This window comes from Pungitius pungitius, chromosome 20 (assembly GCF_949316345.1).
Source record: "Pungitius pungitius chromosome 20, fPunPun2.1, whole genome shotgun sequence".
Lineage (NCBI taxonomy): Eukaryota > Metazoa > Chordata > Actinopteri > Perciformes > Gasterosteidae > Pungitius > Pungitius pungitius.
The window spans coordinates 5619707-5632888 of record NC_084919.1 but is presented as its reverse complement, the minus strand read 5'-3'; the positions used below and the strand labels follow the sequence as shown (position 1 = coordinate 5632888).

General features: G+C 40.1%; 1 protein-coding gene across 1 annotated transcript; it reads right to left on the bottom strand.

Moving 5' to 3' along the window:
- Positions 1-855: 855 nt before the first annotated feature.
- On the bottom strand, positions 856-12819 carry tdrd15 (tudor domain containing 15). Its single transcript, XM_037450324.2, has 6 exons — positions 12736-12819; positions 10352-10415; positions 3439-9078; positions 2782-2948; positions 1473-1620; positions 856-1396 (listed from the first exon to the last, which is right to left on the bottom strand). The coding sequence occupies exons 2-5, from the start codon at positions 10381-10383 to the stop codon at positions 1607-1609; spliced, it is 5853 nt and encodes a 1950-aa protein (XP_037306221.2). The 5' UTR covers positions 10384-10415; positions 12736-12819; the 3' UTR covers positions 856-1396; positions 1473-1606.
- Between the last annotated feature and the right edge of the window lie 363 nt (positions 12820-13182).

Sequence of the window (13182 nt, the reverse complement as noted above, 5' to 3'; positions counted from 1 at the left end):
GAAGTCTCATTTTAAATGGTTGAGTCCGTTCGGCTTTCCCAGAATGCACAGCAGGGAGCAGCAACGCACCACATCTCCTTTGCACGGACACACACATCAAATCCACACACGTACACAAACGCACACACACTTGATTCTAATCACCCGGCACTCACCTTTACCTTAAAGCTCCACCTTGTGTTCAGTGACAGAACTGCATGTGTAAATGCACCTCGTGTTTCACTCAAAGATAAAAAATAAAAAAACTACATCATGACTCCAAAACACCAGCTCCGAATCACAAATTATACCATGACCTTTTTGACTTGCTATATTGTGATGTTCGTGACCCTCTGACATACCGTTTGCCCCAGGCAACCAACTAGCTTTTTGCACCTTTGTATATAATATCAACACATGTCAGTGCCCTGTCAAATTATCTCATGATGGGTGTGAAACTTTTTCTTGGGGTGAAGCATTCTTATCAGGCTGCAAAGTGCCACACAACAGTGAGATTAAATTAAATTGAACTAACTGAAATATGTAAGGAAGTATTTTCAAAAGTTAAATACTTATTTTGTTAATATCTCTACACTAAAATAGAGGTTGTTTGTTTTTGCCTCATTTTGTGTACATGCATGTTAGTCACTTCTATTAATTTAATTATATCTATTTCATTTTAACCTGTAACCCACCCACCTTACATTCTTTAGTTCATTTCAATTACTTTTCACTATATCTGCACTAATGCAGGCTTACATGAGTATATATGCCTTTCATCAACAGTCTCTCCTGGTACTATTTTTAATATAATTAACAGTAGAATTGAAGAGGTGATGTTATATATCCTTTTTCTTAAGTAGATTTGTTTATTTGGGTTTAATCATTGCAGTATCTCACACTGTAATGTAAGATGTACATTCACTAAAATTAATGTAAATTGACGTCAGTTAACACTAGTATGTAACACTAGAATGTAACTTACATTGAACCAGCCATGGCTCGAGGCTGCTCTCTGGAGGTGAAGCACACAGGAATTTCTTTAAAAGGTAATGTCTGTACATTTCTATTGTCCCACACTGCTAAGTTAACCTGTCCTTCCAGGTGTTACGAGAACAAATCGTATGAGAGGAAAAGAAGTATGAGTTTGATGTTGCAACTGAAAAGTAATTTTTCCATTCAATTGAAGGCACCAAGCTGAAACCATTTTTTTTTAATCTGGAAAGAATAATGAACTCAAAATGAACAAAGATCAATATAGGAATGTGTAATTTGGATGAAAAAATAATTTAGAATTTTTTCACCTGGCCAAAACCAACACTGCAGTTCTTACTGAGCAACTTCATATATATTTTTAAACACTCTGTAGTTACGGAAAATGTAGTAAACATCCATCAGCATTATTTTTGTGAAGAACCTGCATGAGGAGAAGACCAAATATAAGTTTTCACAAACCTTTCATTTTGCTTTGCTTTCAAGGAACATCAACTTACCAGGCCACTTAAAGTGCTGAAGCTTAACATTTAGCCATCCAGAATTGTCCCGCATGGATTTATATAAAGTAGAACAAACGGAATCGAAGTGATGTCGGTGCTCATTCTAGTGACAACATCCAACTAGACTGCCTTCACAACAGAAAACCTGTAATGGAAGAAAACAAAATTATTTTCCAAAACATCCTTTGAATACACATTGACCTAAAGCATCATATCTACAGTAACTATGGAGAAGTGTTACTGGTTTGGTCTGGAGCTAGTTCAGAAATCACATGCCTTTATGAACATCTCTAGATGCAGAGTGGTGGTTTTGACAGATTTTTTGTGGAAAAGGTCAGTTTTACAGATCTGTTCATTTAATCGACAAATGTAGCTTAAGTGCAAGTTCAGTCAGGAACACAGTCTGACTCTAATTGCCTCCCTGTAACTACTCTATCAGCTGATTGGGGGTGTGCACATTTTAGTAACCAATCAGATTCTAGTTTCCTGAAGCCAATAACGTTGCTGTCAAACTTTTAAAAGTGTTCTCCTCTCTGTTGGTTGTCAGCTATCACCAAGGACCCCAAGTGGGAGCTGAACATCAGCTCCATCACCAAAAAGGCTCAGCAGAGGATGTTCTTCTTGAGGCAGCTGAAGAAATTCAACTGAAACCAGTACCGTAAAGCTTTCAGGGTACTCAGGCCGGGTCCACTAAATTGACTACAAGACCATAGCAGAATAACGGCTTCACCTGGACAATGACTTCCTATTCTATAGTTTATGATGTAGATAATATAATATAATATAGCATAAATAAAAAAACACAACATACAGGACCACTAATAGCCAAGTATCATAATGGTATGTCTGTATGCAGGTACATGGGTTGCATGCTAAGTTTGTGGGCCTGTCTAAGTCCCATCAAGAAGTCATCTTTACTATGCCGGGGCCCGAATGCGCAAGACCCATTGATTGACATCATTCTAGTGAGGGCCGTATGTGCAAGTTCCATCAAGATGTAATAGTTGCCATGCAGGGGGCCTGTCTTTTGGGGGATTAGGCTATTGGACCTCTGTATCCCTGCCTTTGGGGATAGTACTTCATGATGTAGTCCAATCGCCAAAGACTTTGCACAATTCATATTTGATACTGTGTAATAAATCATGGTTTTACTATTTATTTATTATACTAATGAGTCTCTTCTGATGGAAATAGTTAGTCAAAAAATCTTAAAAATCCTCAACATATAAATGACCGAAGTCAGAAGGTTAATATGTTACTTTCATTTGATCCCGATTGACCACGAGTATATAAAATATTCCCCTACCTTGAGGACATTCGGACACAATGCTGAGTGCTGTCGTCCCTTCTGCTTCACCAGTAGACTCGACAAAGCGATGCGTCTTCCCGTTAAAGCCCCCATCTTCCTGGCCACACTCTTCCTCACTGCCAGGGCCACCAGGAGCTGCTCTACGGGGGCCCTGCTCCTGGAACCTGAATGCATCACAAATACATTTGAAACTGCTCAAGTTTCCATTGTTCCAATTTGTTGCTTTGCTTTTAATAGAGAGTTTTACTCAAAATACCCAGATTGTAAAGAGTGATTGATTGCCAGAACATCAAAAATGAAGATAAAATGAGATTTAAGTTTACGGTTGATATGGTTTTCTGGCAATCAAGATATGCTGCTACATTTTGTGAAAAACAAGTATGGATTATATTTTGTACTACTGTGAGCATTAACTAAAAATAAATATTTTGGGGGGAAAAAGAATATCCCATGATGAAGGACTCCAGTAAATTCATTAGTTATTCATAAGAACCAATAAGAATAAACAATGAGCACAAGCAGTGATATACATAAAAATACAATTGTCTTCATTTCATACTGCATCTCAAAATAATGTGTTGTATTGAAGTCTTATTGTGGAAATGTAAAATAAAAAATAAAGCTGTTGAAGACAAATACCAAGTGGCAGCCTACCTCAGTCCTAGCGTGATGTCCATGTAATTGGCGTGTCCCGCATCGACCAGCTTCTTGGCAACATGGGTACCATCCGCCAGAATGTCTACTTTCCAGTGTGTGTTTAATACAAACTCCCTAAAGATGATCTGAAGGTTTTTCTGGAACAAACACTGCTGGAAGAAGACGGCTGCTCCATTGGTCCACTGTCCATCTACTCCAACTGGCTTCACGCCTCTCAGAACGCAAGGATACTCCACCTTTGGGAGGTTTCCGATCTCCTCAGGAGCCCTTTTCAGATTAAAGCAGTCTTGGTACGGGATGCATTCGTAGTGGCCGTAATCAACCAGGTTCAAGACTACTGTTGTGTTGACGTCTGTTATTTCGGCCCGGCACCACTTACTCTTCGTGTTGGATTTAAACAGGCAGCAGGTGCCAGGGATGAGGTGGGCTTCAGGAAGAGGAGATGTTTCCTCAGGGAGGTCATCCAATAATAAGGAAACTTTGTTCATGACGAGAAGAAAGTCCTCCAGAATGATGCAGAACTTGAAGGGCGTCACCACTGCAGAAGCGAACCCTGAATAGGGAGTGTCTATATCGACAGGAACAAAAGTCAGATGCTGAGGGAGGCTTGTGTCCGTGTTTAATTCGGCTTCAGCCTTTTCACTTCTTAGGGTCTCGGCAGTTGACAGCACTGACTCTTCATTCTGCCGCAGTGAGGTTGGGATTTGACGGAGAACAAACTCTCCATTCATAATTATTTCAACCGTCCATAATTTGTCAGCTTCTGAAAAACACACAAACACCAGTTTGACTTCTTTGCCAATCATTGGTTTGAGTATTTCACACCACAGCCCAGGAGATGCCTCTCCCTCACTGAACCGAATGCAGTTCACCTTGCACAAAACTGCAAGGTGGGGGATTTCTGTCAGCTCGCTACACTGGTGCCGGATTGACCCCCTTGAAATTCGGTCAGTCATTCCATGATCCACAAGGAGGAGCTGGCATGTTTCCAAGCCAACATCTTGAATAACAGCCCTGTGCCACTGCTGGTGCACCTGAACTAAGCACTTGAGGCCTTGTTTGACATCCTCATATGCTACCATCTTGCACTTGTGTACGTTGTCAGCGATACGGCTTTCTAATGCGATTAGCAGAGGACTGGTCTTATTTAGTTTAGCGTAAAAGTTGCTGTTACTCATTACAGACAGAACTGTACTTATCTCTGTGTCTTTGGCCTGAATAGACAGAGGTATGATGGCATCGGCCCACTGACTTTTTGTTTTCCCTGGGCCTATTGTGAATGTACTTGAACTCTTAAATGAATCTCCCTCGTTTAAGGTGGGTTCTTCTACTGTAGGGGACAGTGCAGTGTGTGTTGGTTTTGGCATGGGGCTTTCTTCATCAACAGTAGTTCCTTTGGATTCCCCTGTTTTTTTCTCACTCAAATTTTTTGTGAGGAGGTTCTGCTCACGGGCTCTTGATCCCTCTTCCATTTCAAATGAATCTGCAGGAGACTCCTCTCCCCTTTCATTTCCAGGGCCACTTTCCAAAGTTGCTTCCAGTGCTGCTGGAACAGAGACAGCTCCATCGAGAATCTCAAATTTCACTTTCCAATGAACTTCATGACTGACAAAATCAACCATGAGAGGCTTCTCCATTACAGCATCGGTGAACGAAACATCACTTGTGTACATACTTGTGTCCAACAAGGAGCATGATATGCTGAATCGTGGATGAGAGAGATACTCCTTTGGTATGGAGTAGATCTTGTCGTTGCCCATGACTGCGTTGTTTCCATAGTCCACAAACTCAACTTCAAAGCGGGAACCATCTTCACATTCCTTCACAGCTGAACGATACAGAGCTCCATCTTCCTCGTACTCAGCCAGAACGAGGTCATTTATTCTCAAAGATGGAGCAGGCTTTAAGGAATCTCTGAAGATTTGTAAATTTAGCTTTTCACCCATTTTCAAGATGGCAGGTTCGTCCTCCGACAGTTGAAGAAAAAAGCTGTTGACTGACCTAATGTGGGAGACGAAACATATCGCCCTGAAACCTGCGCTCACTTTCATTTCTGGCAAACAAGAGAGCTGAGGGATGTCCAGTTCCTTTGTATGTTGACGCTGTTCACTAGGAACATGATGTTTTGCGTTCATCACATTGGGAAGAGCTCTCCCAACTTGATTGCATCTCGATGCTTTCGATTTGTGGCGTCCCTGTTTGCTAGGCATTTGGCTGACTTTCCTGCACTTAAGTGACTGCTTTGTGCATCCTGTTTGGAGAGTGTGAGGTTCTTTCTTTGTGCAGATAGTGTCCGAACTCACAACGGTCTTTGATTTCGGTGAAAGACTGAGAACGATGTCCTTTACCTTCTCGTTGATATTAATATCCCCATCAAACAGTTCAACATCAAATGAACCATCTTTTCTTTTTCCAACTATGATGGCTCTGACTTCCTTATTAAGGATTGTGCCATCAAGCCATTCTTTTACATCTGCATAGAGTTCTTCCTTGGACACTGAAGCAAGGTGGAATTTCACAGCCTGCATGGGCGTGTGCAACAAATCAACAGAATCTCTGGGGATTGATATCACATTGGTCTTCTCAGATACGTTTGTGTTTCCATAATCCACAAAAAACACACCGAGGTGGTGAGGGGACTGAACAGGATGTGCCAAACCCCTGTACCAGTTGCCATCAAAGTATTTTGCCAGGGCCAGCCTTCTCCCAACAACTCTCGTACTGGCTTGTATAATTTTCTCACTCTCCTCTCTGATTTTCTGTTCGAGCTGGTCAATGACTTTCGCATTTCTCTGTAGGTGGCAGTAGATTTCCCACTGAATGCCAATGTGAGTGATGTAGACATGTTCCTCATCTCCAGGACTTAAATCATGTGAAGAGTACACAAAGGACTCAGGAATCATCGTTGGTAGTTGCTCTGCCAAGATCGGCCCTTTCCTTGGCACGCACCGTTCCAAGAGCAAATTGGTTAGCCTCTGTTGGGTTTGGGTGTTGTAGAGTTCTACCACATTGCAGAGCCCTTTGTTCTTCACATTCAACTGTGATAAAACTTCACATCTTAAACCACTGGTGCAGTTGAGGACTAACTCTTTCAGTGTTTTACACACATCAGGACCCCAATCCCCACTGTTTTCTGGGTCAGCAGGTTCAATCAGGCCACTAAGGCAGCACCTGAAAGCTTGTTCTTCCAAATAGACATATTCAGGTATTATTCCCTGAAGATTGTACTCCTTGATTTGGATGGTAAAACCATAGTCAACCAACATCACTCTGGCATGTCCGTTCTGTTTATCTGCGATGAAGGCCCTGTACCATCTTCCATCTTGAGGTGATTTGGCGACACAACACAAATCCCCTGATCGAACGGGAACTGTGCGAGTGGAGTAATACTGATGGACTTTATCCATCAGTTCCTCCAAAGCTGGAAGATTATCTTGAGGCTGGCACCAGATCTCTGATGGAGACTTAATGTAAGAGCAGATCACAGCCATATTACACCCTGGCTTGATGCTCAAGGCTTTGAAGCAAGCAGGTGCTTGTGCGTTCTGTGTTTGAATGTTGCATGTTTCCTCTTCCTTTTCACAATCATTCGGTTGCTCTGTATTGCGAAAGGTGTCTGATGTCACACCATATTTTGGGTGCTTTTTTTCTGTCAAATATGTGTTGTTTCGCACCACAGGTTTTATGGCAACGTTGTTCCAATAATCAGCTTTTTTTGAAGAGATCAGAAACTCAGTGATACTTTGATTTTTTTCACTTTCCATATCATGGAGATCAACAACAAATTGTTTTTTTCTGATTTCGACCACATGGACAAGCAGGGCTTTGTTTGACACGGCTTGTCTGAAAATTTCTGAGGTGGTACTGGTCCACATTTCATCCAACGGAGAAACATTAACAAGACTGCAACAGAAGGCAAACGCTGGTTTGTTTGCAAATGTCTCAGGTATCTTTTTGATCAATATATCTGGCACTTTCTGAATGTTCCCAAAATCGATGAAAAGAACTTCAGATCCATGCTCAAGAGTGTTCGTCACTACACCCCTGTAGAAATGCATGTCTTCCTCATACACTGCACAGCACAGTGTCCCGAGCTCAGGATTCAAAAGGACGTCGTCGTCCAGTTTCACTTGATTGAAGGAATCTCCCATTTTCTTCATCATTTCTTGAAACTCATCATTACGCTTTTGCGTTCTGATCCAAAAGTGGCTGGGATTCTGTACATACTCAACATAGCCCACAAAGACAGAGTCTACATGGACCCCTTCTGCTTCAAGTGTTTTACACACTGCTTGGTCCATGATTGTCTCATAGGATAAATGGGCACGGTGTGATGGATTTTCCTGTTTTGCTGTTTTGCTAGGAAGCTCTTGAATAAGCTTTGGTTCCTTCATATCAGTATCCTCAGCACCAATCAATGTGATAGAGTACAGCTGTTGCCCTTCATCAAAACCTCGAATTTCCACATCTAACACTTTTCCAAGCAAGCCTGCCTTGAGAAAATTCAACTGCTGACTCTTGACTGCCTCATCCCGATCACTCAGCGAGGAGAGCGAGCAAGGGAATGCCATGACAGGTGTGGAAAGTAAGTCAGTTGGCAACCTGTGCACGTTCTCAACTTCGACAGATTCAAATATTCCATAGTCAATGAACAAAACTCGAAGTTGAGAGTTGACAGGGAGAAACTGCACATAGCCTCTTTGCCATTTTCCATCTTTGCCTTTGACGGAGCAGAGCAAACCCAAGTTTTCTGGAGTCTTCTGGTTGTGTTTTTTGGCTTGTTGCTCATTAACGGCAGCCAGTTTCTTTGACATTTCCCAAAGATCTGTTTCCATACTGGTCTTCCGACAATAAAACAGCCCTGGGTGGATGGCAGCAGTTACGCGCACTTTAGCGCGTGTCCCACAACACAGTCTAGGCCCACAGAGAGACAGAATGTCTTTGTATCCCTGCAAACTAGATGGGTTGAAGCTATATTCTTGCCCCCGTGGCTTTTCAAGGAGTAAGTCAGGAACTGGCTCCATGTTTCTTTTGAGCGGCACCTCTGTGAGCATCCCAACCAAGAGCAGGAAAGTATCTGTGTCCATATGCCTCCCAAAACCATGTCTAACAAGGTCATTGTTAATGTCAGGGGCTTCCAACAAGAGGACTTTGTGGGGCAAGAGGGCTTGGATGTACCCTGTGACATTACTTCCGATCAGGCTTGAGAAGTACTTCTCCAATACAGAATGAGAACAGCCATCAAGCAGCAGCACATTTGCAAGAAAGCCACAAATTATCTTGGGAGGCAGAATGAACAGGTCATTTGAACAGAGAGATATGTGAGCAATGTCGACACTCAAAACATTACCGTGGTCGATGAGGAAAACCTCAAACAAGTCCTTTTTGCGGTTCTGAACTCTTCCTCTGTACCAGCGGCCTGAACATAAATCTTCCACAATACAAAACGCTCCAATATCCACTTCAGCGCTAGTCTTTGGTACGTTCTGTATTTCTCCTTGCAAGATGTTATAGTCAAGATCACATATGGTAAGGTAGTGTCCCTGGAAGTGTATCAAGATTGCGTCCGAGTTCCAGTCTAAGTGAGTTAACTTGAGCTCCACTGGCCAAACAGCACATGAAGCAGAAGTAACAGATCTGCAAAAAAAGTGATTTGTATTAGAAACTTTTTAAATGTGTTAATAAGTTAAAGAGTTTTTTTTTAATTCCATACATTCACTGGGTTTTAGCCCACATTTGACACAGGAGCCATATACAAGTGTGCATTGCAGATACACCAATAGCGATATCAGGTGTTGGGACAGATACGGACTCAAATAGATTGAGTCCGTATGAGTAATGTATTATTTGTGTGAATGGGCAGATTTGATAAAGTTTTGCCAAACACATAAACAAATTATCCCAGTCTTTTCCGCATAGAGAGTCATAAGGATCGTAAATTTAACATGGGTATTGGATTTGTACTAGACTAGGCAGCAATCGGGTCTGAAAAGTCAAATCGGTTGATCGCTGTAGTGGAATAACACATCAATATAATAATGTGAACACAATGCAGCACAATACATCGTGGGAATTCATGCCAAGGACACACATTTTGGACACTTAATTAAAATGGCGACCATAAAATATAGCGTAGTGTTTCCCAACTCAGTATGAGCTCCAATCCTTTTCTTTTTTTTAGGGTATTTTCATTAACATTTATACATAAATCATATTTTTTGTTGTTGTAGTATATTAAAAAAGGCTGCCGTTTTCTTTTGTAAAGAGAAAAAATGATATACTTCCTAGGGCTGTCAAAGTTAACGTGTTACTCAATGAAATTATTGTGGCAGAGATTAAAGCGTTAGAATACTTTACCACAGTACAGAGAGAGAGCTTTTTGCATTGAAAGTAAAACAGACAGTTGCGACATACCGCAGAGAACTGTACAGAATAATGTGTGTGTCAAACAGAAGAGTTATGAGTGGCAAACGGACCACTTCAGGCACCAATAGTGCCCGTAACACGTTGCTAGCTTCTAAGCTAGCTGCTATGCCACTTCCATCTCAACAACTACACAGTCTGCAGAGGGCTACCACTGTTGCCCTAAAAGACAGTGGTTTGGAGAACGTCCTAGCTAAATATCGGGAGATTTTTGGGAACTTCAAACCCATTAAATTAAGGAAATAAAATGGGAGATTAATTACTTGTTTTTTCTAATGAGCATATATTGACATCCTTAATAGTTTCCCATTTAAATAACTTGAAAATCCAGATGTGCTCCTCCACTGATATTTATGTCACTGACATGAAAAACCGCAAGAAACTTTTATATCAACTTCAGTTGCTAAATCTCCCCCAAAATATACATTATACTATAAAACAACAACATGCCAACAACAATTTATTTTTACCAAATGGATTCACTTACTTCTGATGTTCGGAGTCCAGCACCGACTGCATGACTACAGTAACAGTCCCATCATGAACAGAATCTGAGAGATAAATGTTGCCGATCATTAATCACATAGAAACATACAAGAACAGAAACAACACAGTACACCTTTATCACCTCAAAACAAGGCTCAACTTTAAAAGATTAATTTTTCCATTTAAAAACGTGGTTTCTTTGCAATGTTTTTCCTTCCTAGATTGAAGGTATTAGGATTGAGAATTTAAACCCCTTTGAGGCAGAATAAATTAAACTGAGTTGACTTTACCCAGTAACAACATCTATGTGAACGGAAAAAAAAGATTTGTGATTACATCCTGTTGATGTCACGGTACCATCCTGATCATGTGCACACACATGACAGTACAGAACTGTCCTTGACAGTATATTTAGCAACACATAGTTAATGTATGTTTAAGACTGAGGGTATGACCACAAAGGCTGATATACTAAATATCTTTTATCTATTTTTTTCTACTAAAAAAATATGAATAGTATAAAAGGTGTATCCAACTGTTTTTGAAGAATTTGAAAATAAAGTGAAAAAATGGTTGTATTTTAAGTTATCTACTCACACTTTAATATGTTTTTAATGTAATTTATTTTGATTAAGTCAAATAATTTGCTATTATCAGTAGGCCTGTTTGTGTTGGTGCTGATATCTGGTGAATTGTAAAGAAAGACAAAGGGCTTTATATCCTCATATTTCATCAGTAATACAGATGCTCACTGACATTATAGCCACGGTACAAAACGTTGTTCAAGCACACGCTAAATTGTTGAGCAACTACATTTGTTGTTTATGCTGCTGGCTCTTGATTTATTGAAGTGCAGCAAAAAATGATGGCTCTTTAATTCCTCTTTAGAAGTTTCTGAAGCTCCTTTCTCGTTCTGCTATAAAGACACAGTGACACCACTTTGGCGTAATGGTTCTGCCATCACAAATGCCAGAAACCCACCAAGCTAGTTATGAAATATTAGTTGCCATGAAGAGACCTGCAAGAGCTTTGGCGAAATTTCGACGATGTACAAGCTTTAATTGGGGCAACCATCCCAAATTCTCTACCTAAGTAAACTCAAAGAAAACCTGTGGCTGTGCCAAGGCAAGCAGTGCAAAACATAAGTTACATCCCAGGTCGGCCAGGACACAAAGGGAACTTTTTGAAGAAGCAGAATTCACCATAGTAGTCTTTTCTACCACATTGAATGTTTTAATTATGATTTAACAATACAACACTACTTCTCTTACACTCAATTTAATTTTTTGATTATGAATCGAGGGCAAATAATATTACAGTATTTGAGTGTTCTTCATGTTAGCTCCTGAACATCTCTGCTCTAACATAATTTGGAATTATGTCTGCCTCTTAGTCGGCCCGTGGACAGTCTGGCAAGCAATGTTTCTTTGATGCATTCAAATATCTGGTAAAAACCATCAGAACTAACAAGTCATTCATACACATACAATTTGGGTTGCCCAAGGACACGTCATGAACCAAAATTAAAGAAGTGTTGTTTTTTACACAGTCTTAAAGAGCAGCTACACAGTTGATGAGAAACAGATCTCACTGTGTTTGAGGCCACAGAGTAATTGATAACAGAAACAAAGCCAAAAAAGATCATATTATAATATCAATTATGGCGTTGGCTTTTTTAAACTTCCTATTCTGTAAACTCAAATTGTGCCCTGATATAGCAATATCTGGTGAAAAGATTACATTTAAGCGTGTTTGTGTTGCTCTTATTTATTTTATCTCATTAAAAGGGTAACTCTAGTTCCATCATATCACAGGTTGTTCTTATTAAAAACACCAATATTAGAATTTAATAAAGATTTTCCTACTTTAAGTTCTAAGCGTTTCGATTATCAAATATTTCATTGACACATGATTGAGAAAAATAAATAAATTAGTCCGGTTTTAAACTAACTAATGAGCTTGGTGGGCGAGCATTATCTAATGTTAAATAGCACGATGGAAAGGACGAATCACGGATGGGCGGGTATTTTGTTGTTAGTTTGGTGAGTGAATATTAGCTTCCATTGTTACATTGGCTAGCTTATAACGTTATTAATTGAAAATGCTACTGACCAAAATCTAAATGTACAAACCAAACAGACTCCTCCGAGTTTTTCATGGCGTTTTTTCAATGACATGCAGCACGAGTTAGCGGCAGGTTAGCGGTTAGCTAACGTTAGCAAAGAACAAATACTGCTATGCTAACGCTGCGCGAGACTGGAGCTCACGTCATAGTTCAGCCCAAAGACTAACTTACGCCATTGGCTTTTTAATGTAAGATTACCATCGATTTTTGGAAATACTAAAATCTTACATTTGAAAACCACATTGTTAACTGGTTCTTACCTGTTGCGCAGCCTCACGTCAAGTTATCGACCCTCATTGAGAATTACTGCATCGGCAGGTGTCTGACCTCACTTCCGGTTTCTCCTCGTTATTAAAGGTCACAAATATTTGTTTCCCATGAGCTCCTTTGTTAAATGTTTTCAAAATGAATATTGATCTGACATGGAGTGACACTGTGGGTCGTGTTAAATGTATTTTAATATGATAAACAGGCTTCTAATTTGCATTGCTGTTTTAAATAAAACCTTAATTGAAAGTATATTCACACTCCATAACAGGTTTACACATATTGGTGGAAAGTGACTGAAGCACATTCAATATTTTGAGGTAGACATACTTGTACTTAATTCGAATATTTCTATTTTTCTGCTGTAATTTTTGCTTCTGCTACAATACTTTTCAGATTAGTCTTCAAAACATTTATTTTTTCAACTTTTTCACAAGTCA

Excerpts from the sequence above, each read along its gene's own strand:
- tdrd15 (XM_037450324.2), bottom strand. The coding sequence starts at position 10,383 with ATGCAGTCGGTGCTGGACTCCGAACATCAGAA. Across the intron at positions 9,079-10,351 it reads CTGGACTCCGAACATCAGAA|ATCTGTTACTTCTGCTTCAT; the intron begins GTAAGTGAATCC and ends CTTTTTTTGCAG. Across the intron at positions 2,949-3,438 it reads GACATCACGCTAGGACTGAG|GTTCCAGGAGCAGGGCCCCC; the intron begins GTAGGCTGCCAC and ends TGATGCATTCAG.